The sequence below is a fragment of the Salvelinus alpinus genome, chromosome 4 (assembly GCF_045679555.1).
Source record: "Salvelinus alpinus chromosome 4, SLU_Salpinus.1, whole genome shotgun sequence".
Taxonomy (NCBI): Eukaryota; Metazoa; Chordata; class Actinopteri; order Salmoniformes; family Salmonidae; genus Salvelinus; species Salvelinus alpinus.
Window position 1 is genome coordinate 82,048,975 of NC_092089.1, and position 27,868 is coordinate 82,076,842.

A 27,868-nucleotide genomic window follows, 5' to 3' on the forward strand; every position below is an offset into this window, starting at 1 on the left:
CATATTAAAGTTAAAGACAAATGGGTTGAGCAGCACCACCAATTGTAAAATAGCTGGTATAGGCATAACATTATAAAGCTCCATCATAATATATTATTTCCTTAACTTCCTCAATCATTACTGATTGGCCTCATAGGTGGCATGTAGCCTAGCGGTTAGAGTGTTGGACCAGTAACCGAAAGGTTAAAAAAAATCTGCTGATGTGCCCTTAAGCAAGGCACTTAACCCTAATATGCTCCAGGGGTGCTGGACTGGTATGGCTGACCCTGTAAAACAACACAATTCACTGCACCTCTCTGGTGTAAGTGACAATAAAACACATTTTTGTATATGTTGTATTAAAACCATTGGTTAAGACAGCACATGATAATATATGTTACACTATATTAATGCAGCAGAAAGTGCCTGGACCTGTTACCATATTAGGCTATGAGAGAGAGAGCTCTGGGGTGAAGCTTCCCCTAGTTACAGATCTAGGATCAGCTACCCTTCCGCCAATCCATTAGTGGGGAAACTGGAGTGTCCGTGACAGCCAATCAAAAAGGAGGCTCATTTGAATCGCTGTTCCCGGGACGGTCATCACAGTCCCTTGTTGTAGGTCACCACCTTGCTATTGGTTGCCATGGCAATTTCAGGCTCAAGCTGAGACACCTCAATCTATTGACATTGAACCAGAGAAAGAGAAGTAAGTACACAATACGCCTACCAGTCCTCTGCAACACCTAATAGCCCTTCACAGTACCTCCAAACCCAAAACCTTTGTAGTTCGTTCTTAATTACAAGTGAAGAAGGAAATGACAAGTGAAGTGTGTGTGAGGTGAATTCCTCCCCAGCTGTCCAGGCACCCTCCAGGAATAGCAGCAGCAGTAGTACCTGAGACATCTGTGGGAATAGGCTGATGGCCAGGGGCAGCGAGAGGCTGAAGGTAGCCAGACACACCAGGCTGTGGATGGGCAGCAACAGCCTCCGATTCGTCTGCAGGAATGGAAGTCTAACAGACATGAAGGGAAGCACACATTTTGATATTGCCATTTCTATGGAGTACAATCTCAACACTAATACAATATTTCTTACACACGATTCCAATAGTAATTGTCAATAAGACAAAAAAATGTATGCCACAGACTGTTGATCTGTAATAAACATTGTCCTATCCAGGGCCCCGTTTCTCAGGCTTTTGGTATTTCAACTGATACTATCCTGACATTAATGCAGGGACTTGACAAGGCAGTACACTAAATATTTCTGACCCATCTAGAAGCATGACATACTTTTCTAGGTAGGACATGATGATGGGAGGAAGGACAAAGATTGGCATCGGGAGGACCACTCTGGTAAAGGCAGTTTCCATAATTGCCTGGGGGGGAGAAAAATATTCTGCACATGATTCAATTCAAAATATTGCAATGTGTTGGGATAAATTCCTCCTCATGAGATTAGGATATGGCATATGTGGAAAAAGGCATAAATATGTTAGACTAATAATAAATCATCAAATAAACCTGTTGTTTATTCAACCTCATATGATGAATCATACTGACTTCAGTAGTGGACAGACTATTCAGAAACGGATTCTCCACACAAAAATACAAATTTCGCATTGAATATACAATACTAACAGTTTACAGACAACATATTTTGTCAGGAACACATCAAATAAAACACTAGAATGGTCATATATCGACAACGTGATAACAGGACGGCCATCTTGGTCAGGGTATCTTTCAGTCTAAAGAACCGTCAAATTTGGTAAAATATTGCATTTGATATATCTGCACAGTATGTTTGATAGCTAGCTAGCTAGCCAGTCAGTTTTTGTGGAATGATTTCATACATTTCATGGCCAGGAAGGAAACAGTGTTTTTATACAGGCTAGTGTGAGTTCCGATGGCCAGCCACTCACATGTTTGGCAGCAATCTTTGAGGAGCCCACCACGTTCCCATTTCCGTCCAGCACGTCGATGCCCTCCGACAGCTCATTGTGCCTCATGAGGCCCACATTGCAAATGTTGGCACTGGCTGAGGAAGTGGAGAAGACTGGTTGTGAAAGTGCCGCTGCATAACATTCAGCTGACATTGAGACCTACCTGTTTAAAGACTGTAAAAATGTGTCTTTCCTCCCTCCCATCCTTGAAGTAATCACGAATCCAACGACTAGACTACTTTAAAAATGGAAAGAAGTATAGATGCATTTTAAGAGTATTCCAACATGGCCAACGTATACATTTCACATTAATTTGTTTGGAACATTCCACTTCAGCAAGTGATTTCTATAGACCAGCCCTCAGTAAGGACATAGGTTTCACATGTACAACTAGGGAGAGCTTACAGTATAACCTTGTCAACATTGAACAGTGATCTAGGTAGTAGGAGGATAGCTATTAGCTACACAATGCTAACCACACAAAGCTTAGGGAGTGAACGTTATATATAATAAAAGGGTTACATGGAGAAAAATCGGGCTTCTCTGAAATAAAAATGGATGGCCATCCCTTCAGCAAAATATATTTTACCGAAACTCTCCCTGAACGTTTGAAAAGAAACAACTGACCATCCCCTATGCCCAAAATAATAACAACAAAAAAAGTGGATAGCAGAAAACATGTCTACAGTTTCCCCTCACATCTTGGATAGACCAGAGCCTTAGATGTGCAGGTTACGAAACTGTTCTTCATCCAGTAAGCATTACATACGCAACACAGACATTTTGATAGAGCAGATGGCTGAGGGCCAGAAGGTTGTGGGTCCACAGACCACCATGCACAAGAGTAGGGGTGGAAAGATCTCCTTTAGATTAATGCAATGCTTTTATCATCGTATTTGCAGGTCCAAGAAAAAAGTGCCTTTTATAAACATTTCATGCAATTCCACGTCATTTTACATATCAGAATGTTTATTTATACCACACAAATTACAGGCTAAATTGAACTAGGCAAGTCAGTTAAGAACAACATATTTACAATGATGGCCTACTCCGGCCAAACCCGGACAACGCCGCCCTATGGGACTCCCAATCATGGCCGGATGAGATACGGCCTGGAATCGAACCAGGTACTATAGTGACGCCTCTTGCACTGAGATGCAGTGCCACTCGGGAGGCCAAATCAGTGTGCCTTGTTTGCAACAAAACTGTCCGTTTGCAAATAATTAAATCTGAGACGTCATTATGAATCTTTCAAAAGCTAGGCCTACCTTTCCACCCCAGGCAGAGTAGGCCTACCGACGCAGAATAATGTAAGCTTTATCTGCTGGCTACTCTTCTTCTGTGGCTCAACCCAACGAGAGAAGGTCACAAGTGTTTCTCTAAAAGCTGTCTGGGTTTAAACATCTTCTATTCTACAGAAAGTGAATAGCTTAATCAATTGATAGTGACAAAATTAAATTACTTCCCAAGCAAAGTAAATTTTTTGTCTCCTCGGCTATAGAAGGTTGTAGCTCAGCCTCTAAATGTCAAACAAACCAAACAATGATATCCCCATATGCATTGGAGTCACGGTCTTTCTAGCATAAAGCAACACGGACCAAAGCTCTGCTATAGATCCATTTATTTTCTTCAAAATTTAAGCTAACAAGGGGTAGGTCTGTGATTTTCGCCATTTTCTTTGATAAAAGGTAGGACTATGGCATACCCTCTCATACCCCCTCAATTTGAGTCTTGGTTTGAACTTAACAGCCCTTCACTGACACGAAGGTAGGCTATTTAAAGAGTGCATGGTGGGTGGAGGATATAGCAGCCTATAGCCTAATTTCGTCATTCAAACAGATAGGCCTACCTCTTATTTCTTAAATAGGAATAAATAGGCTCCAACACAAATCTTGTTGGTAGTAAAGTGTAATTAAAATGAGGACTGTTGAAATGAATTATGCCTACTCGAATTTGCCGATTGAATGTGCTATGGCTGCTGCTTCAAGGTTCAGAACCAAAATGTAAGTTACTAGAATCTGGCATATATTTAAACATATACAGTTGAAGTCGGAAGTTAACCTACACTTAGGTTGGAGTCATTAAAACTCGTTTTTCAACCACTCCACAAATGTCTTGTTAACAAACTATAGTTTTGGCAAGTCGGTTAGGACATCTACTTTGCGCATGACAAAATACATTTTTCCAACAATTGTTTACAGACAAATTATTTCACTGTATTACAATTCCAGTGGGTCAGAAGTTTACATACACTAAGTTGACTGTGCCTTTAAACAGCTTGGAAAATTCCAGAAAATGATGTTATGGCTTTAGAAGCGTCTGATAGGCTAATTGACATCATTTGAGTCAATTGGAGGTGTACCTGTGGATGTATTTCAAGGTCTACCTTCAAACTAAGTGCCTCTTTGCTTGACATCATGGGAACATCAAAAGAAACGAGCCAAGACCTCAGACATTTTTTTAGACCTCCTCAAGTCTGGTTCATCCTTGGGAGCAATTTCCAAACGCCTGAAGGTACCACGTTCATCTGTACAAACAATAGTACGCAAGTATAAACACCATGGGACCACCATGCCATCGCAGCCATCATACCACTCAGGAAGGAGACGAGCGTCACTACAGATCCGGGTTCGAGCCCGGGCTGTGTTGCAGCCGGCCGCGACCGGGAGACCAATGAGGCGATGCACAATTGGCCCAGCTTTGTCCGGGTTAGGAGAGGGTTTGGCCGGCCGAGATGTCTTTGTCCCATCGCGCTCTAGCGACTCCTGTGGCGGGCCAGGCGCATACACGCTGACACGGTCGCCAGTTGTACGGTGTACGGTGCGGCTGGTTAAGCGAACAGTGTGTCAAGAAGCAGTGCAGCTTGGCAGGGTCGTGTTTTGGTAGACGCATGGCTCTCGACCTTCGCCTCTCCCGAGTCCGTACGGGAGTTGCAGCGATGGGACAAGACAAACTACCAATTGGATACCACGAAATTGGGCAGCAAAAGAGGTAAAAAAAAGTTGACAAAAATAAATATAAAAATGTATTATTTCGAGTATTGAAATCTAAAACCTCAAGACCTCCTTGTTCTTGGGTAATACTGAGAATATATTTCCATAGATATTGAGGCTTGTTCTGAATCTGGCTTATTTTGAGGTCATTAACTCTGATAAATACATCATGGGCAATAAACATTATTTTTAATCAAATCTATCAAAGTTGACCTCTGGTCCTCCTCATCTTCACTCTCTCCTTCTCAAACTGAACATAGGGCTAGTCCACGACGCAAGAAAAAGAAAAAAAAAGTGTGCTCTGTAGGTCTAATCACATATTAGTTTTGGAAAGAAGCTTTTGACTCTCTTCCTGAACTGTCACTGTAGGCCTACACAGCATAGCCATTGATTAGGCAGCACACAAAACAGTTTTTGATCAGCAACAGCAGACCAGGCCAGGGCTCAGGGTTGGAATATTCATTGCAATGTGTAATGCAGCCTAGTTGTATTTACAAAATCCCAGCAGCTATCTTAGAAATATAACTTTGCTCTGAGCATGCACTTGGCAGTATATAGTCTATAGCCTATGGATCATTTGATTGAGACCACACTAAATATTCTATAGACACTTGATATTGCACGCCCAGCAGAGAATCAGAGATGAGGGGTGGCATCGGGCACACATCGATATGTAGCCTAATAAGCAACTAATTCTAAAACACTGAGAAATATAGAAATGTCATCAATAACAAATTACATGACTACATCCCTGGACTACATTATTATTTTTTTTACTTAACCTTCCCCTTAACTGAAATTGAAAAGCATGACCCTCCCCCATTATCCTCTAGGTAACCCTTCTGTAAATTGTTATCCATCCCTTTTGAGTAGAAGTCAGCAGCAAAACATCAGCAAGGACATTTTATAAGCCTGCAAAACTCTGCCTCCTCTGACACCAGTTTATTTGTAGCTCTTGTTAAAGGTGATTTATCCATGTGAGGGATGCAAAGGAGGAGACCTACATACAGGAGAGGACAGAGAATGAACCCAAACGTAATGGCAGTATTTATTTGCACCTGTAGCTCATATTACATTGTGGTAAACGGGTATCTAGATTTTCACATTAATACTGTCATGATAATCACTTAATAAATCATTATTTATGAATACATACCCACAGCTGGGAAAGGGATGAGTCTCTGTATGATTATTTGGGTTGCTGGACTCAACCTGTTGGCTCTCTGAATCAGTACATTCAGTCCCACCTAAACACAGCAAAAACTTTAGGATAAACCCTCAACTAAATGTGTACTGTTTTACACCTGTCGTATCCTATGCATGTGGCAAATAAACTTTGAAACTTAAACCCATTTAACTTGTAGCACCTATGTTATTACATAGAATACAAATAGGCAGGACAGGCAGGACAGAATCCCTGCTCTGAGACTGAATATTAATTACCATAAATGTATAATAAATCAACAACTGACCGCAAGGGAGACAGCACTGGTCACAGCTCCGAAGTAACCTTGAAGAAACTTGGATGTTGGTGTAGGCTAATATGAACAACAACATGAATGACTTAGTATTTCACAGCCTCTCACATAAGTCTAACGCTGGCTAAAATCATTACCTTGAATACCAAAACTCTAAATAGAAAATGGACACTTCGACATCAGCCATATGAGCAAAACACTTTTTTTTTTTAGGGCAAACCATAGCAAAACATTTCTTATTGCAAGTCCAGGTAATCCCTCCCTGTTTCAGTCAATTGTATTCTGTTTGGGCCTAATAAACATGACCCATAAGTAATTATTAATACAACATCACAATAAGGTGCAGAGAGTTTCGATTTGCCTGCTGGGGAGAAGTTAATTGCTGTATAACTCTGATGATGGAACTAAAAGTGCACAATTGTTTTGCATTGAATAATCTGAAACTTGTAGTTCTGACTATGCTCTTCAAGAGGTGATAATACAATAAAATAGTTCACATTTATTTAACAATCCCTTGAAAACGGAACGTACTTGTCAATGGTTTTAGCTGAGCTGGGGTTCTCCTTGCCCTAGGCTACCTTAGAAACATCCTAGGCTACCTTAGAAACATCATACACTACCTTAGTAGCATTGCGGTTTGAGTAGTTGACACAGGCATTGTGACTTTGGTTCAGCCACTGAAAGGAGAAAAAACATTCAGTAAAATTAAATTACATCAGTTAACAGAACTGGGAAGGAGAGCATATCCAATGAAAAGGTGTCTTGGCATTTTTTTACCTGCCAGAAAATAGTAGATACCACAGTCTGATTTGGAAGAAGAAGGCCCACAACCTAGATGACACCAGATAGGGAGACAATAGTTCAACTACGTTCTTACATTGCCTCTATTAGATCCAGAATGACGGCTTCCATTAGCTCTGGTCCATGTCGTTAGCGCACATTCCTCTACTAATTGCAGTAAAGCACACTAAAACCCTGGACCAGAGCTAAGCTTCCATCTACCCCAAGAAGTCAGTAAAGACAATGTATAATTAAACAAATGGCCAAAGTTGAATATTCTTTCCATAGATACATATGAAATACAGTAATATTTCATATAAGACTTACAATTGGTGTTCCAAAAGGGACATAACCTGTTTAGATACAAAATAATATAAATCAGTGTAAAAATGACCAGTAACAAAATAAAAGTCACTCTGTCGAAAATCTTCATTCGGAAGTCATACCTGACATTCGGAAAGGCATGAAGATCTTCTCTCCTGTGTCAGGATGAATGATGGCCTGCATACAGATATGAGATATAGAGTGTAACATCATCATCATGCTGCCAAGAGGAGAGGGGGAATGTACTGTATGGCAATAAATACATGGGGTCAAAATGGGGTCAAACTGCTTTATACAAAGCAGACGTGCACCAAAACTTACCTGCTTCACCTTTTGGGCTTCCCATAGCTAGAGAGTCAAAAACAACATGTGTGTCATTTCAGAGCAGTGAGGGAAAATTTTGGGCTGCTGAATGTAAGGAGTATGCTACAACTACATATTGCAAGCGTCATAAACAATATGCTTGTAAACAAAAAACCTCTTTGGAATAGTACAGTGCCTTCAGAAAGTATCCATACCCCTTGACTTACTCCACATTTTGTTGTGTTACAGTCTGAATTCAAAATGGATTAAATAAAACATTCTCATCCATCTACACACAATACCCCATAATGACAAAGTGAACAAAATATTTTCAGAAATTGTTGCTAATATATTGAAAATGAAATACTCAGCTGTGAGATATGAGATATTTGTGTAAATACTTTGTAGAAGCACCTTTGGCAGCGATTACAGCTGGGTGTCACGCCCTGACCATAGTTTGCTTTGTATGTTTTGTTTGGTCAGGGTGTGATCTGAGTGGGCATTCTATGTTGTATGTCTGGTTTGTCTATGTGTTTGGCCTGATATGGTTCTCAATCAGAGACAGGTGTTTTGCGTTGTCTCTGATTGGGAACCATATTTAGGTAGCCTGTTTTGTATTGTGGGTTGTGGGTTATTGTCTATGTGTTAGTTGCTTGTGTCTGCACTATTAATTATAGCGTCACGTTCGTTTTGTTGTTTGTATTAGTTAGGTTTTCTTCTTAAATAAATAGAAGAATGTATTCACTTCACGCTGCGCCTTGGTCCTCCTCTCTTCCACATTACGACGATCGTGACACTGGGAGTCCTTCTGGGTAAGGTACTAAGAGCTTTGCACACCTGGATTGTGCAACATTTGCCCAAGCTCTGTCAAATTGGTAGACAACCATTTTCAGGTCTTGCCATAGATTTTGAAGTATACTGAACAAAAATATAAAACGCAACATGCAAAACTTTTAATTTAAGGATATCAGTCAATTTAAATAAATTCATTGGGCCCTAATCTATGGATCTCACATGACTGGGCTGGTGTGCAGCCATGGGTGGGCCTGGGAGGGCATAGGCCAACTCACTTGGCAGCCAGTTCCAACCACTGGGGAGCAAGGCCCAGCCAATAAGTTTTGAATTTAGGACAAAAAGTGAATTGCTTTGCAGTGGCGTGTATTCATGGATGCCAAGGGAAGCCAGGCTTCCGCAAAAAACTCCAAGACAAAAAGAAAAAACATACAAAATAATTTATATTTCGTCTCTCTGTGTTCCATACATTTCCATCAATTCACAAGAGGCTGCTGAATGTATCTTACCGGAGAAAGCATCAGAGCAAACGAAACAGCATTCCTCTGTCTCAGTAAGTGTAGGGTATCTATCTAAAGCTGTCTGGTCAGAAAGAGTATGACATTGTTGCCCCCGTAGCATTGTATGCAAGGGAAGCCAGCGAGCATTTGGGCTCCCTTGATAAAAAAAAACAAATAAGCCAATAAGCATTGAGCTAAACTGAGTAATCTCAGCTGTGAATGGTCCTGCAGCACCGGGGGGAAAAAAATAGGTCAATGGAAGTCAGTTTGGATTTGGCTTCAGACCAATTACGTCACAAGCCAAACGTCATTATTGACAGAAAAAAACTTGAATTGTTGCATCTCGTTGTGTTGTTGTCCTCTGGTGGCTAGCTAGATAAAATCATCCCTTTTCTAAATTAACCATGGATGGAGATAGGGATTTGGACTTGTGGTTTAACTTAATTCTCTGTACTGGGCAATGATTATAACGCTGATTCTGATCCAACCATAAATTCATACATTGTGACCCTGGCCTGAGAGGATGGAAGTTCCACATGTAGCTAGATGTAGAATACTAATGTTAACTAGATGGCCTGGCGTATCGTTGCCCATGAAAAGGAAGTTAGGCTAGCAAGCAACTATTTTAGCCAGGTAGCCCAGGACAACAAAAACTAAAAGCGTGTACTGTATGACATAGTCATAGACCGTTTAGGCAACATGAAGAGGATGGCATTGGCGTTTCTCTACAAGTAGCGTGAGTAAACATGTTTTCTTCTACTTGCAAACACACACAGAGAGAGAGAAATCAGTACCATGCACAGCCACATCATATTTACCTTACATTGATTGGACTAAATCGTTTTTGGTATATTTTCGTTGTCACTGGATTAGACTAAGCATAGGTGATTAGAGGATGAAATGTTGAAGTTGAAATGGTGCTGGAATAGTCGAGGCAGCTCCTGTTTTCTTTGTGACTTCTGGTAACTCTCCGTGGTTCTAAATCAATAGCTGTTTAGTAGTCCGAAAATGTCTGAAACATTACCTTGCTTGACCATGCTGTAAGTCATGTAACTGTTTGTTACATGCAACATGTTGTGGTCTTCACCGGACAGATTTTGCTCTCCGGTTATGTAATGAAACAAATGTGTGGTTGGATTTATTCTACCACTGTCTTGTTATTGTCTCGGCCTTAGGCCTATATATAACGGCATCAAGGCATATGAACTAATTATAGAGCAAACAACGCAATTATCACAACACATAAGTTGTAATACGCCTTTATTATCCTGAATTAGCTTCCCCTGTGATTTTACCCATGCATCGCTACTGTTGCTTTGCCAATCTTTTTTGCAGTATTACTTTAGTGCCTTCTTGCAAACAGGATGCATGTTTTGGAATATTTGTATTCTGAAAAGGCTTCCTTCTTTTAACTCTGTCAATTAGGTTAGTATTGGTGAATGCACCAACTTGTAAGTCGCTCTGGATAAGAGCGTCTGCTAAATGACTTAAATGTAATGTAAATGTATTGTGGAGTACCTAAAATGTTGTTGATCCATCCTCAGTTTTCTCCTATCACAGCCATTAAACTCTGTAACTGTTTTAACTCTGTAACTGTCACCATTTACCTCATGGTGAAATCCCTGAGCGGTTTCCTTCCTCTCCGGCAACTGAGTAAGGAAGGACGCCTGTATCTTTGTAGTGTCTGGGTGTATTGTTACACCATCCAAAGTGTAATTAATAGCATTTTACCCATCTACCAATAGGTGCCCTTCTTTGTGAGGCATTGGAAAACCTCCCTGGTCTTTGTGGTTGAATCTGTGTTTGAAATTCACTACTCAACTGAGGGACCTTACAGATAATTGTATGTGTTGGGTTCAGAGATGAGATAGTCATTCAAAAATCATGTTGAATGCCTAGTTAAATAAAGGTAAAAATAAAAGGGGTTGAATAATTATTAACTCAATACATTTCAGCATTTTTTCAATTTGAATGAATTTGTAAAAATGTCAAAAATATATATTTCCACTTTGACATTATGGGGTGTTTTAATCAATTTTAAATTCAGGCTGTAACACAACAAAATGTGGAAAAAGTGAAGGGGTATGAATACTTTCTGAAGGCACTGTAAATAATCTAACACTGACAAATGAATTTTTATAGAAAAAAAACTCACCTGCAGACCTGTAACTCTTGGTGGTAGTGTTCCATGTTTAAAACCTTACCTGTAGATCTGAAACTCCTTGTGGTAGTGTTCCATGTTTAAAACCTCACCTGCAGATCTGTAACTCCCAGTGGTAGTGTTCCATGTTTAAAATCTCACCTGTAGATCTGTAACTCCCAGTGGTAGTGTTCCATGTTTAAAATCTCACCTGGAGATCTGTAACTCCCAGTGGTAGTGTTCCATGTTTAAAATCTCACCTGTAGATCTGTAACTCCCAGTGGTAGTGTTCCATGTTTAAAACCTCACCTGTAGATCTGTAACTCCCAGTGGTAGTGTTCCATGTTTAAAACCTCACCTGTAGATCTGTAACTCCCGGTGGTAGTGTTCCATGTTTAAAACCTCACCTGTAGATCTGAAACTCCCGGTGGTAGTGTTCCACGTTTAAAATCTCACCTGTAGATCTGTAACTCCCGGTGGTAGTGTTCCATGTTTAAAACCTCACCTGTAGATCTGAAACTCCTGGTGGTAGTGTTCCATGTTTAAAACCTCACCTGCAGATCTGTAACTCCCGGTGGTAGTGTTCCATGTTTAAAACCTCACCTGCAGATCTGTAACTCCCGGTGGTAGTGTTCCATGTTTAAAATCTCACCTGTAGATCTGTAACTCCCAGTGGTAGTGTTCCATGTTTAAAATCTCACCTGTAGATCTGTAACTCCCAGTGGTAGTGTTCCATGTTTAAAACCTCACCTGTAGATCTGTAACTCCTGGTGGTAGTGTTCCATGTTTAAAACCTCACCTGTAGATCTGAAACTCCTGGTGGTAGTGTTCCATGTTTAAAATCTCACCTGTAGATCTGAAACTCCCGGTGGTAGTGTTCCATGTTTAAAACCTCACCTGTAGATCTGTAACTCCTGGTGGTAGTGTTCCATGTTTAAAACCTCACCTGTAGATCTGTAACTCCTGGTGGTAGTGTTCCACGTTTAAAATCATCCAGGAGTTTGACGCATTCTCTCAATCGTCTCTGGAAAGATAAGTGTAATTTGAGTCAACAAGAGAATTAACAGTAGGTAGTTAGGTTTCTTCTTAATGTGTTATCTTAGAGAAGGACTAGGTAATGGCAGTTCTGGCAAATGTCAGATGGGCCGGTCCATCTTTAGCCCAGGGGGCCTGTCTAAATTGTTCGTTTTTTTGCGAATAACTATAATTATTTGGCTAATTATAGGGACGTTGGGGGGGAAATGGTCTGTTGTGTGAGAAATTCTCTTCCAAGTCCGTCCCTGTGTTATCAGATTAAATTCCAGATCTACAGTATAATGTGGACGGCATTCTCCTGTTGCCACAGTTCAAGTCTCATATTCAATCAGAAAGTCAGTGGAAGGCCACATTTTTTGTATCTCTTACAAAAACTACAGCTGATTTACTAAAACAGTATGTGGATGGATGTTTTCAACTGTAGCTTACCTCAGACACAAAGAGTGTGCCGGGGTCGATGATCGCTACAAAGTGTCTCAGCCGGCCAAGAAAGGTACTCTGGAAGCGAGAAAGAGCATAGTTAATTATTGATGAGCTAACCATACAGTAATACCAAATCTTAACACACCATCTCTCTGTAAATAGGTTAAAGCCTTTGCAGACTGTACAATTTTAGCTCTCTTATGCCACGATTTTGCCATCCCAGACAAAATGTTTTGCCATCCCAGACAAATTCTTAGGTCGTTAACGACTGTCAGACGTCTTGGCTCGTTCAGTGTGACAGTGTCTAGGTCTGCCGATTAAGTACTTTATGTGCGGTCGTGGGCTCCGACAGTTCTGTCAGTGTCCGATTTTTGGGGCCTTTATCGTGTAGTATGGCTGGTGTTACGAGACTATACTGACCAATAGGAACATGGCCGGCACTGTGTATGCACACAATAATATGATCATTGTGAATAGTGAGATTAATAGTTTGATTTAAACTGTGCACGAAGAATGATTTACCTACTAATCTTGTTAACATGACATCTGAAAATCAGGCTCCATGATTGGATTTTGATAAATGCACAAAATAGCCAATCAAAATAAACGTTCTACTACAGCTCCCCATGTTATTTTGGGGAATCCTTTTTGATTCCGAGTTCAGACATATAAAATGTATGTGAATTATTTCTACGATGCATCATTTCAGTCGGCTAACCTTGCAAGCCAATTGCAGAATAAAAGGGGGAAAAAAGAGGGAGAGGACATCTTCAACGGCTACGCATGTTGTCAGTGATGCACTGAGTGCACTGTTAAAATAGAAAGACTCAAAACACCATCATTGTCTAGTAAAACCATGAAAAGTAGTGCACGTAAATGGAGATCTGGTGTTTGAATGTAAACCTAATGTATGTGTTATGAAATACTAAATGTATTTCAAAACAGAATGGAAGTACTCTGAAACACCCAATGTGGTTCTTCAATCTGCATAATTGTGCTTTTAAGAAAGTTGTGAAAACCCTTTTTGGTGATTCTGTGTATACCCCCCGAGTGGCGCAATGGTCTAAGGCACTGCATCTCAGTGCCTTAGGCGTCAATACAGTCCCTGGTTCGAATCCAGGCTGTATCACATCCAGCCATGACTGGGAGTCCCATAGGGCTGCGCACAATTGGCCAGCGTCGTCCGGGTTTTGCCGGGGTAGACCGTCATTGTAAATAAGAAGTTGTTCTTAACTGACTTGCCTAGTTAAATAAAAGGTAAACAATACAAATAAATTAAAAAGGCAGCATCCAAACACAAAAACAATGTTTTGGCAGACTGTCTCTCAGACAATCAAAATGGTTTTAATGGTTTTTATAGCATAACTATTGATTGATGGTGATTTTCAGTCAATATTTTGATCAACATTTTAAAGAATAATTTAAAACTTTGACACTAATTATAGGCTACAGTTGCTAGGCCCGTGAGATTATAAATAATGGTCCAATCAAGACGTTTTGAACTATGGAAGATATAGCAGAGGTAACGTGTGTAAAGTGGGCAGTCATGTGAGAAGGTCAAATCAAATCAAATATGATTTGATTTGATTTGTTGTTTATTCCCTGCTCTTTTACAGTGTTTATAAACTCATCAGTAATTCCAAAAGGTCAAATGTACAGCATTATGCTCAAACAAAGGACACAAGAAAATATATTTTTGTGAAAACAAAAATTACAATGTTTCTCCAGGATAATAATTACAAAACATGATTTTGACACTTCAAGTGCTTTATCTTTTCAGATTATCAAAATTACATAGCATTAACAGGTCTTTCACATTTTTATATTGATAAAGTAAGACAGTTCAAAGATTTGTAAGGTATTTATCATATTAATATTCTTAAAAATCTACATAAAAATCTACAGAAATATGGTATTATGCCTGACATTCATTGGGGAAAAAATACTGCTAATGACTGCTAATGTCAGCAGTAGCAGACATACAAAACTTCAGTCCAGGGCTCAATGCGATCCACCAGTCATCCATTACGTTAAGGTTTCGTCTCCTTTAAGGTGGTGACAGCTCAGTCGTCACTAGTTTTAGTGTTACAAAGCACTTCATTTTTAACAGTGTGGGTGGGTCCAAGAAGGACAAAATTCAAACCACCCGATACTTTACTTTATTGAATACCATTAATGTTGCATAGTCACATCTTCAATAATCCGGTCCCTCTCTAAAGATCACTTTTAAGGCTCAAGGAAGCCTTCATAAACCCTTTAATAAGGCCTACAGTGAGGGGGGGAAGTATTTGACCCCCTGCTGATTTTGTACGTTTTCCCACTGACAAAGAAATTATCAGTCTATAGGTTTATTTGAACAGTGAGAGACAGAATAACAACAAAAAAATCCAGAAAAACACATGTCAAAAATGTTATAAATTGATTTGCATTTTAATGAGGGAAATAAGTATTTGACCCCTCTGCAAAACATGACTTAGTACTTGGTGGCAAAACCCTTGTTGGCAATCACAGAGGTCAGACGTTTCTTGTAGTTGGCCACCAGGTTTGCACACATCTCAGGAGGGATTTTGTCCCACTCCTCTTTGCAGATCTTCTCCAAGTCAATAAGGTTTCGAGGCTGAAGTTTGGCAACTCGAACCTTCAGCTCCCTCCACAGATTTTCTATGGGATTAAGGTCTGGAGACTGGCTAGGCCACTCCAGGACCTTAATGTGCTTCTTCATCAGCCACTCTATTGTTGCCTTGGCCGTGTGTTTTGGGTCATTGTCATGCTGGAATACCCATCCACGACCCATTTTCAATGCCCTGGCTGAGGGAAGGAGGTTCTCACCCAAGATTTGACGGTACATGGCCCCGTCCATTGTCCCTTTGATGCGGTGAAGTTGTCCTGTCCCCTTAGCAGAAAAACACCCCCAAAGCATAATGTTTCCACCTCCATGTTTGACGGTGGGGATGGTGTTCTTGGGGTCATAGGCAGCATTCCTCCTCCTCCAAACACGGCGAGTTGAGTTGATGCCAAAGAGCTCCATTTTGGTCTCATCTGACCACAACCCTTTCACCCAGTTGTCCTCTGAATCATTCAGATGTTCATTGGCAAACTTCAGACGGGCATGTATATGTGCTTTCTTGAGCAGGGGGACCTTGCAGGCGCTGCAGGATTTCAGTCCTTCGCGGCGTAGTGTGTTACCAATTGTTTTCTTGGTGACTATGGTCCCAGCTGCCTTGAGATCATTGACAAGATCCTCCCGTGTAGTTCTGGGCTGATTCCTCACCGTTCTCACGATTATTGCAACTCCACGAGGTGAGATCTTGCATGGAGCCCCAGGCCGAGGGAGATTGACAGTTCTTTTGTGTTTCTTCCATTTGCGAATAATCGCACCAACTGTTGTCACCTTCTCACCAAGCTGCTTGGCGATGGTCTTGTAGCCCATTCCAGCCTTGTGTAGGTCTACAATCTTGTCCCTGACATCCTTGGAGAGCTCTTTGGTCTTGGCCATGGTGGAGAGTTTGGAATCAGATTGATTGATTGCTTCTGTGGACAGGTGTCTTTTATACAGGTAACGAGCTGAGATTAGGAGCACTCCCTTTAAGAGTGTGCTCCTAATCTCAGCTCGTTACCTGTATAAAAGACACCTGGGAGCCAGAAATCTTTCTGATTGAGAGGGGGTCAAATATGTATTTCCCTCATTAAAATGCAAATCAATTCATAACATTTTTGACATGCGTTTTTCTGGACTTTTTTGTTGTTACTCTGTCTCACTGTTCAAATAAAGCTACCATTAAAATTATAGACTGATCATTTCTTTGTCAGTGGGCAAACGTACAAAATCAGCATGGGATCAAATACTTTTTTCCCCTCACTGTATATGGATGGCCCATGGCTCAGAAATCACCCAGAAGAAAATCCCATGTTATGCAAAGGGTGACAAAAGGGTTATGCCACATTTTCCAAAGTACCAGATGTAGGGACTTTTTATAATCACCCTTTCTGTAGTATAACATTACTCATAGATGCTTTGTAAAGTCATGTAGGGCTTACGAATACTTTATGAATGCTTTAATACATTTTAGTCATAGTCATTTAGCAGTTGCTTTTTATTAACGTGTTGTTTGTCTAAAGTGGGACCCTTAATTCAACATCAAAATACTTAACATCTCATTTCACATGACTTGATGTGGATTGAATCAAAGTGGTTAACTTCTCTAGGATATGTGTAGCTTTAACGTCCCACTCTAACGTCCCACTTGGCCAAAATCCAGAAAAAAATGTAGCGCGCCAAATTCAAATATATTACTATAAAAATCAATCTTTCATGAAATCACACATGAAAGACACCAAATTAAAGCTACACATGTTGTGAATCCAGCCAACATGTCTAATTTCAAAAAGGATTTACAGGGAAAGCACACCAAACAATTATGTTAGCTCAGTACATAGCCACAGAAAAACACAGCCATTTCCCCTTTGAACACCTTTGAACATCTTCATCAGATGACACTCATATGACATCATGTTACACAGTACATTTATGTTTTGTTCGATAATGTGCATATTTATATCCACAAATCTCAGTTTACATTGGCGCCATGTTCAGAAATGCCTCCAAAATATCCGGAGTATTTACAGAGAGCCACATCAAATAACAGAAATACTCATCATAAACTTTGATGAAAGATACATGTTTTACATATAATTAAAAATACACGTGTTCTTAATGCAACCGCTGTGTCAGATTTTTTAAAAAACTTTACGTAAAAAGCACACCATGCAATAATCTGAAACGGCGCTCAGATTTAAGAACATTTCTCCGCCATGTTGGAGTCAACAGAAATACGAAATTACATCATAAATATTCCCTTACATTTGATTATCTTCATCAGAAGATAGTTCCTAGTTCCACAATAAATCGTTGTTTTGTTCGATAATGTCCATTACTTATGTCCAATTAGCAAATTTTGCTAGCATGTGTAGTACACATGTCCAAACGCTCACGCAGATGCAGGCAAACGTCGGACGAAAACTTCAAAAAGTTATATTACAAGTCAAATAAACTGGTCAAACTTAGTAGAGAATCAATCTTCAGGATGTTGTCATCATATATATCCAATAACGTTCCAACCGGAGCATTCTTTTCAGTCTCTATAAGTAATGGAACGCATGACGATATCATGAGGAAAGTGCGTGACCAAGAACTGGCACTCTGCCAGACCACTGACTCAAACATCTCCCATCCGGTCCCACAACACAGCATAAGCTACATTCCACATTCTACTGACTGTTGACATCTAGTGGAAGGCGTAGGAAGTGCAAACAGATCCATATATTACAGGGAATTGAATAGGTGATGACTTTAACATCGACCACTCTCAGAATTCTCACTTCCTGTTTGGATTTTTTCTCAGGTTTTTGCCTGCCATATGAGTTCTGTTATACTCACAGACATCATTCAAACAGTTTTAGACACTTCAGAGTGTTTTCTATCCAATAGTAATAATAATATGCATATATTAGCATCTGGGACAGAGTAGGAGGCAGTTCACTATGGGCACGCAATTCATCCAAAAGTGAAAATGCTGACCTCTATATCAAAGAAGTTAACCTGCTAATTGTTGTGTAGAGTTCAGTGATTTAATGTTTAGGGGATACAAAGTAAGACAGAGCAGCTGTGTGGGTTGACTCTTAAGACACAGTGCAAGAGCTGCTCGCAAACATGCAATCTTTGGACGAGTTACTGGGAAGATTAAACAACCAATGGGACATTAAAAACTGTAACATCTTATGCTTCACGGAGTCGTGGCTGAACGACGACAATATCAACATACAGCTGGCTGGTTATACGATGTACCGGCAGGATAGAACAGCGGCATCTGGTAAGACAAAGGGCGGTGGTCTATGTCCAGTTGAAGTCGGAAGTTTACATACACTTAGGTTGGAGTCATTAAAACTCGTTTTTCAACCACTCCATAAATTATTTGTTAAAAACTATCGTTTTGGCAAGTCGGTTAGGACATCTACTTTGCGCATGACACAAGTAATTTTTTCAACAATTGTTTATAGACAGATTATTTCACTGTATCACAATTCCAGTGGGTCAGAAGTTTACATACATTAAGTTGACTGTGCCTTTAAACAGCTTGGAAAATTCCAGAAAATTATGTCATGGCTTTAGAAGCTTCTGATAGGCTATTTGACATAATTTGAGTCAATTGGAGGTGTACCTGTGGATGTATTTCAAGGCCTACCTTCAAACTCAATGCCTCTTTGCTTGACATCATGGGAAAATCAAAAGAAATTAGCCAAGACCTCAGAAAAGAAATTGGAGACCTCTACAAGTCTGGTTCATCCTTGAGAGCAATTTCCAAAAGCCAGAAGGTACCATGTTCATCTGTACAAACAATAGTACACAAATATAAACACCATGGGACCACGCACCAATCATACCGCTCAGGAAGGACACGCGTTCTGTCTCCTAGAGATGAACGTACTTTGGTGCGAAAAGTGCAAATCAATCCCAGAACAACAGCAAAGGACCTTGTGAAGATGCTGGAGGAAACAGGTACAAAAGTATCTATATCCACAGTAAAATGAGTCCTATATCGACATAACCTGAAAGGCTGCTCAGCAAGGAAGAAGCCACTTTTTGGAGAAATGTCCTGTGGTCTGATGAAACAAAAATAGAACTGTTTGGCCATAATGACCATCGTTATGTTTGGAGGAAAAAGGGGGGGCTTGCAAGCCGAAGAACACCATCCCAACCGTGAAGCACGGGGGTGGCAGCATCATGTTGTGGGGGTGCTTTGCTGCAGGAGGGACTGGAGCACTTCACAAAATAGATGGCATCATGAGGTAGGGAAATTATGTGGATATATTGAAGCAACATCTCAAGACATCAGTCAGGAAGTTAAAGCTTGGTCGCAAATGGGTCTTCCAAATGGACAATGACCCCAAGCATACTTCCAAAGTTGTGGCAAAATGGCTTAAGGACAACAAAATCAAGGTATTGGAGTGGCCATCACAAAGCCCTGACCTCAATCCTATAGAAAATGTGTGGGCAGAACTGTAAAAGCGTGTGTGAACAAGGAGGCCTAAAAACCTGACTCAGTTACACCAGCTCTGTCAGGAGGAATGGGCCAAAATTCACCCAACTTATTGTGGCCCACTGATGAAATATATCACTCTTTACTATTATTCTGGCATTTCACATTCTTAAAATAAAAGTGGCGATCCTAACTGACCTAAGACAGGGAATTTTTACCAGGATTAAATGTCAGGAATTGTGAAAAACTGAGTTTAAATGTATTTGGCTAAGGTGTATGTAAACATCCGACCTCAACTGTATTTTTGTAAACAACAGCTGTTGCACGATATCTAAGGCAGTCTCGAGCTATTGCTCACCTGAGATAGAGTTTCTCATGACAAGCTGCAGACCACACTACCTACCGAGAGAGTTTTCATCTATATTCTTTGTAGCTGTTTACATACCATCACAGTCAGAGGCTGGCACTAAGACAGCATTTAATGAGCTGTATTCCGCCATAAGCAAACAAGAAAACGCTCACCCAGAGGCGGTGCTCCTAGTAGCCGGGGACTTTAATGCAGGGAAACTTAAATCAGCTTTACCAAATTTCTATCAGCATGTTAAATGTGCAACCAGAGGGAAAATAACTCTGGACCACCTATACTCCACACATAGAGATGCATACAAAGCTCTCCCTCGCCCTCCATTTGGCAAATCTGACCATAATTCCATCCTCCTGATTCTTGCTTACAAGCAACAATTACAGCAGGAAGCATAAGTGACTAGATGCTAAGCTACAGATCGTGGACTTCAGGAAACAGCAGAGGGAGCACCCCTTATCCACATCGATGGGACAGTAGTGAAGAAGGTGGAAAGTTTTAAGTTCCTCGGCATACACATCACAGACAAACTGAAATGGTTCACCCACACAGACAGCATGGTGAAGAAAGCGCAACAGCGCCTCTTGAACCTCAGGAGGTTGAATAAATTTGGCTTGTCACCAAAATCACTCACAAACTTTTACAGAAGCAGACTTTTACAGATCGAGAGCATCCTGTCGGGCTGTATCACCGCCTGGTACGGCAACTGCTCTGCCCACAACCGTAAGGCTCTCCAGAGGGTAGTGAGGTCTGCACAACGCATCACCGGGGGCAAACTACCTGCCCTCCAGGACACCTACACCACCCGAGCCACTGCCTGTTCACCCCGCTATCATCCAGAAGGCGAGGTCAGTACAGGTGCATCAAAGCTGGGACCGAGAGACTGAAAAACAGCTTCTATCTGGCCATCAGACTGTTAACCAGCCATCACTAACATTGACTGACTCAAATCTCTAGCCACTTTAATAATAAAACATTGGATGTAATAAATGTATCACTAGTCACTTTAAACAATGCCACTTTATATAATGTTTACATACCCTACATTACTCATCTCATATGTATATACACTGTACTCTATACCATCTACTGCATTTTGCCTATGCCGTTCGGCCATCGCTCATTCATATATTTATATGTACATATTCTTATTCATTCCTTTACACTTGTGTGTATAAGGTAGTGGTTGTGAAATTGTTAGATATTACTGCTAGGTCGGAACTAGAAGCACAATAATTTTGCTACACTCGCATTAACATCCGCTAACCATGTGTATGTCACCAATAAAATTTGATTTGATTTGATACAGGACTGTTTTCTAGCACAGACTGGAACATGTTCCGGGATTCCTCCAATGGCATTGAGGAGTACACCACATCTGTCATTGGCTTCATCAGTAAGTGCATCGATGACGTCGTCCCCAAAGTGACCGTACGTACATACCCCAACCAGAAGCCATGTATTACAGGCAGCATCCACACTGAGCTAAAGGCTAGAGCTTCCGCTTTCAAAAAGCGGGACTCTAACCCGGAAGCTTATAAGAAATCCCGCTATGCCCTCCAACGAACCATCAAACAGGCAAAGTGTCAATATAGGACTAAGATCGAATCACCGGCTCTGACGCTCGTCGGACGTGACAGGGCCTGCAAACCATTACAGACTACAAAGGGAAGCACAGCCGAGAGCTGCCCAGTGACACGAGCCTACCGGACGAGCTAAACTGCTTCTATGCTCGCGTTGAGGCAAATAACACTGAAACATGCATGAGAGCACCAGCTGTACCGGAAGACTGTGTGATCACGCTCTCCGCAGCCAATGTGAGTAAGACCTTTAAACGGGTCAACATTCACAAGGCCGCAGGGCTAGACGGATTACAGGGACGTGTACTGCGAGCGTGCGCTGACCAACTAGCAAGTGTCTTCACTGACATTTTCAACCTCTCCCTGTCCGAGTCTGTAATACCAACATGTTTTAAGCAGACCAGCATAGTGCCTCTGCCTAAATGACTACTGACCCGTTGCACTCACGTCTGTAGCTATGAAGTGCTTTGAAAGGCTGGTCATGGCTCACAACACCATCATCCCAGAAACCCTAGACCCACTTCAATTTGCATACCGCCCAAAAAGATCCACAGATGATGCAGTCTCTATTGCACTCCACACTGACCTTTCCCACCTGGACAAAAGGAACACCTATGTGAGAATGCTATTCATTGACTACAGCTTAGCGTTCAACACCATAGTGCCCTCAAACTCATCACTAAGCGAAGGAGCCTGGGACTAAACACCTCTCTCTGCAACTGGATCCTGGACTTCCTGACACATCCACCACTCTGATCCTCACAACAGGGGCCCCTCAAGGATGTGTGCTCAGCCCCCTCCCGTACTCCCGGTTCACTCATGACTGCACGGCCAGGCACGACTCCAACAACATTATTACATTTGCCGATGACACAACAGTGATAGGCCTGATCACCGACTTCAACGAGACAGCCTATAAGGAGGAGGTCAGAGACCTGGCCGTGTGGTGCCAGGACAACAACCTCTCCCTCAACGTGATCAAGACAAAGGAGATGATTCTGGATTACAGGAAAGGAGGACCGAGCACGCCCCCATTCTCATCGACGGGGCTACAGTCGAGCAGGTTGAGAGCTTCAAGTTCCTTGGGGTCCACATCACCAACAAACTAACATAGTCCAAGCACACCATGACAGTCGTGAAACGGGCACGACAAAACCTATTCCCCCTCAGGAGACTGAAAAGATTTGGCATGGGTCCTCAGATCCTCAAAAAGGTTCTATAGCTGCACCATCAAGAGCATCCTGACTGGTTGCATCACTGCCTGGTATGGCAACTGCTCGGCCTCCGACCTACAGAGCGTAGTGCGAACGGCCCAGTACATCACTGGGGCCAAGCTTACTGCCACCCAGGACCTCTATACCAGGTGGTGTCAGAGGAAGGCCCTAAAAATTGTCAAAGACTCCAGCCACTCTAGTCATAGACTGTTCTCTCTGCTACCACAAGGCAAGCGGTCCTGGAGCACCAAGTCTAGGTCCATTAGGCTTCGAAACAGCTTCTACCCCCAAGCCATAAGACTCCTGAACATCTGGTCAAATGGCTACCCAGACTATTTGCATTGCCCCCCCTACGAGGGGCTCGTAAGTAAGCATTTCACTGTAAGGTTGTGCTCGGCGCATGTGACTAATAAAATTTGATTTGAGGAGCACTTGAGCATATTTTCTTCACCGCAGTCAGAAATGTCATTACTTGGTGGTGAAGCATATCACTTTTCCAGTCCCCTTACTAGATGGGCCTGGCTGAACATTGTGTGCCAACAGTTTGAAAAGGCCTGATGGCAGTGCATGCCAAGAGTCTTTTGGCAACCAGATGGACTGAAACATTTCAGCTTCAGTCAGATGCCTTCGAGCCATTTATCACTTATGAAGGGCAGGCGACGAAAGGCAAGACAGGAGAGCTAATTTCTCCATCTTCATTATCTTTCCTACATTCGGTTTTAATTTAAAACACGCTCCTCAACCTCTCGTGACATGTAATTGTGAAGAACGTAGTAGCTACCATTCTGTAAATCTGTGTATCCTTTCATTATTCAGTGTCCTCACAGCCCCTAGACTGTATAATGTCCTCACTGCCCATAGACTGTATAATGTCCTCACTGCCCATAGACTGTATAATGTCCTCACTGCCCATAGACGGTATAATGTCCTCACTGCCCATAGACTGTATAATGTCCTCACTGCCCATAGACGGTATAATGTCCTCACTGCCCATAGACGGTATAATGTCCTCACTGCCCATATGTGTAGCTCTGTTTTGTATGGCTGGGTGAAGAGAACAGGCTCCATGTGAGAAGACCGCTTTAATTATGCATGTGCTTCAGCTCACCAGAGAATACAAAACACAGCTAGCAGAGATGTGTCACGTGCAGCTGCAATAAGAGACAGGGAGATTTATGCTGATTCACGAGATGGCCTAATTGTAACTGCTTTGATGCAATAAACTGAAAATGTTACTGCATATTACTGTGCTGAAGGTTTTTGGGGCACAAAAAAAGGTGGATGTTCTATTTGTGAAACAATGAAACTGTCCATCGCCCACTGATAAATGCAGTGTTTGACATATGAATGGATGCTTGTAATGATGAAATTCAAAATTTTGAAATGCAGGATGACTCAATGATTTTTGGAACAATTCACATGAACAAAATTGTTTGTGTTTTGCAATTGCATCAGAGGTTGCAAAATGGAAGTCTAAATAGACTGTTATTAAGCCTCTTGGCGCTGAGAAGAGACTACTTGGTACCATGCAATATCCTGATGAAAATTACTATCATCAGTTATCTGTGAGGGATTGGGTTGGTTCCAAGAGAAGGCGCAAGTGTCCCTTATTGATTGGCTTCTTGTTATTCCACCTCCATGCGTTTTGATTAGAAATGCCTATAAAATATATAAAAAGGCAATAAAGATGGCCAAGACAATAACAAATGAGACTTTCTTTGGACTTTGTGCTTTACTATTTCAGCAGGTAAATCATTTCCTTATAACATAATATTGCATTCACAGCTGTTTTAATATAGGCTAGCCTCGAACACTGAATTCCACTATACAAGGCCAATTACAAGTGAGGTTACAGACCTTTTAATCTCATTAATTGCCAGCGGTCATGAACGGTTTCCAAAAACAGAGTTGCAATTTGAGCCAACGTGAAGGTCACATTATCGGTCTAGTTGACCACTGCAAGTGCATAATACTTCACAGGACAGACATTTTGACGCATATGCTAAAGAGAAGGACAGACAGAAATTGCAATATGAGATAACCCAGACTCTTAGGAGCTTCACTGTCTGATTTAGCCAACAGTTTGGAAGATGCATAATATTCTACAAAAATCTGAAATTAAAGTGTTTTTCGCTAAACCTATTTAAAATGGGTGGAAGGGGGAAAAAATGATTTAGGAAAATGAAGAGCCTTCTAATACTGAACAAAAATATAAACACAACATGTAAAGTGTTGGTCCCATGTTTTATGAGCTAAAATAAAAGATCCCAGAAATTTTCCATACGCACAAAGAGCTTGTTTCTCTCAAATTGTGCACACATTTGTTTAAATCCCTGTTAGTGAGCCTTTATTATTTGCCAAGATAATCCATCCATCTGACAGGTGTGGAATATCAAGAAGCTGATTAAACAGAATGATTATTACATGGGTGCACCTTGTGCTGGGGACAATAACAGGTCACTCTAAAATGTGCAGTTTTGTCACACAACACAATACCAAAGATGTCTCAGGTTGAGGGAGCGTGCAATTGACATTCTCACTGCAAGAATGTCCACCAGAGCTGTTGCCAGAGAATTTTACATTCATTTCTCTACCATAAGCCACCTCCAACCTCTTGGGGTTATGGTATGAGCAGGCAGGCATAAGCTACAGGCAACGAACACAATTGCATTTTATCGACGGCAATTTGAATGCACAGAGATACTGTGACAAGATCCTGAAGCCCTTCTTTTTTTTTTACCTATTTGTGACCAACAGATGCATATCTGTATTCCCAATCGTGTGAAATCCATATATTAGGGCCAAATTTATTATTTCAATTGACTGATTTCCTTATATGAACTGTAAAATCTTAGAAATTGTTGCATTGATATTTTTGTTCAGTGTACATAAGCTACATTCTTAATCGTCACTTTTTATCCCTCTTGAAAGTTTGAGTTTGTGCTAGACATAAAACTGCACAAATGTAGAAATCTATTCCGGATGTCACATAAGAAGTAAGAATAAAGCTATTCTATTTTGGCTGTTCTATTCTATATTAGGTGCAGTCTACTAAGGTTTAATAAATGCTGGGCGCACATGCGCAATAGGTTAATTCAGGACAGAGATTGTAGTTTGTATGCCCTGATATCAGGAGCTGGCTGCGAAAAGTTTGATTAAACAATTCAGAGACGGAAACGAATAGATCAGATGACAAATATTTAAGGAAAGCGAATTGATATACAATCCCTTAAATCAGCTGTAACTGTCAATAGTAAAACAAAACTTAAAATAATTGAGTGAACCTGAATCCTGAAAACAAATGTTGAAGTCGCTTGCAGACAGACTCCTCCTCCCTCCCTATAATTATTATGGCCATAGGATGTCCCAGACTGGTCTCATAGACTAGATGTAACATAGTAAACATAAATCCAGGACACTCAAATTAGTATGATATGTTATGTTTGGTATGGTTACACAAGATAGAAGGTTACTTATGGCAAAAATGAAAGGAGGGTGGATGGTCAAGTTGGATGGGTGGGCGTATAAGGTGAACATCTAGCAACCCAAAGGTTGCGTGTTCGAATCTCATCATGTACGACTTTAGCAACTTTGAAACTATTTAGCACGTCAGCTAACCCTTCACCTAACCCTTTTAGCTAACCCTTCCACTGATCCTTTAACCTAACAGCTAACCTTAACACCTGACCCTTAGAGCTAGCTAACGTTAACCATAACAAATTGTAATTTGTAACATATCATACAAAATGGATGATGGACATCCACAAATTAATACATACTATAAAGTACCACAGTACCAGTCATAATACCCATAAAACCTAGCAGTCAAACAAGGAAATGGTTCCAATTGTTTTTCCACCATTCATTTTTTATGTTTTAGAAACACTTAAAATAAGGGCTGTGTTTCGTGTGGGCTTACCCTGGCGTGACATTTTGATAACCGTGTGAAACTCCCTAGAGAACAAGGTGACTTATCAATATATTCTCCTGTATTTAACCCCTCAAAATGAAATTCTAATTAGCTGCTAATGTGGCTATCATAAAGAAAATACTAATGCCATGATCTGGACTAGACTGCCGAATCGAGGCAAAGGTAAGAATCTCTGGATTAACTATATAATGTTAGCTAAATTTAGTAATGAATAAGTTGGTTACATTTCTTTAAATTGACAATTCTGTTAACTGTCTTGTGCAAGTTTTAAATTGACACAATACCTCTTAGCAAAGGTGTCAACTTGATGATATGCAGGAGTTTGCCGGGATTTGTAGTCTTGCATGATGTCTACTTTGATGCTAATTAGCATTTTCAAATCTCAGAATAAATAGAGCCGAATGTATTGATAAGTCACCTTGTCCGAGAGAGATTTACATGGTTATCAAAACTTCACAGGGGTAAGCCTACACAAAATGGGTATTATGACACCTCCACTGTGGGGCTCTATGAAACAGCTTACTAAAATAAGTGTCTCGGATATACGTACAGAATAATACGAAATGCTCTGAGAACACGTTGGATGTCCGCAAAGCATTGATGAAGAAGCTTCAGTATCTAGCTACACTGGGGCGGCCAACCCTGCTACTTGTTAATTCCAAGAAAGTAGCATACTTTCATGCATTTACACAGAGCATAAAGAGAAATTGCACTACAAAGACAAAACATTTTTTCGAGCGGACACCAGAGGCAACTTTCGCTACAAAGTCAAAAGCAGCGAGCATAACGATGCAGGAACAGGTCGGAGATCTGCAAAGATGTTGTGTTTTGCACCCTTTTCAGAGATAACAATGTGATTAGTTAAAAAAAAAAATCCTTTACCTGATCATATCGAGGCCTTCCAAGCTGGAACGCAGGACAGGCTGCATATTGCACCATGACAGCGAATCAGTTTATTTATTAATGAAGTGAATCATGAAACTGGATTTTTAAGTAGTGAACTAGCTATACTCCCAGTGAAACGGTTGTCACTAGTTACTACAACCACAAAGT

At 40.9% G+C, this 27,868-nt stretch overlaps 1 protein-coding gene across 1 annotated transcript; it reads right to left on the reverse strand.

Annotated features, from left to right (window-relative positions):
• Positions 1-321: 321 nt before the first annotated feature.
• On the reverse strand, positions 322-27,868 carry LOC139574533 (sideroflexin-5-like). Its single transcript, XM_071399204.1, has 14 exons — positions 27,698-27,868; positions 12,699-12,767; positions 12,181-12,258; positions 7,821-7,847; positions 7,622-7,676; positions 7,503-7,528; positions 7,173-7,226; positions 7,016-7,072; positions 6,390-6,455; positions 6,074-6,164; positions 1,904-2,019; positions 1,272-1,357; positions 874-991; positions 322-657 (listed from the first exon to the last, which is right to left on the reverse strand). The coding sequence occupies exons 1-14, from the start codon at positions 27,752-27,754 to the stop codon at positions 580-582; spliced, it is 978 nt and encodes a 325-aa protein (XP_071255305.1). The 5' UTR covers positions 27,755-27,868; the 3' UTR covers positions 322-579.

Bases quoted from the DNA above. Each gene is read 5' to 3' on its own strand.
- LOC139574533 (XM_071399204.1), bottom strand. From the start codon at position 27,754: ATGGTGCAATATGCAGCCTGTCCTGCGTTCCAGCTTGGAAGGCCTCGA. The intron at 12,259-12,698 runs GTAAGCTACAGT...TTATCTTTCCAG, and splicing joins GCACACTCTTTGTGTCTGAG to AGACGATTGAGAGAATGCGT. The intron at 6,165-6,389 runs GTCAGTTGTTGA...TGCTGTGTTTAG, and splicing joins CCAGTGCTGTCTCCCTTGCG to GTGGGACTGAATGTACTGAT.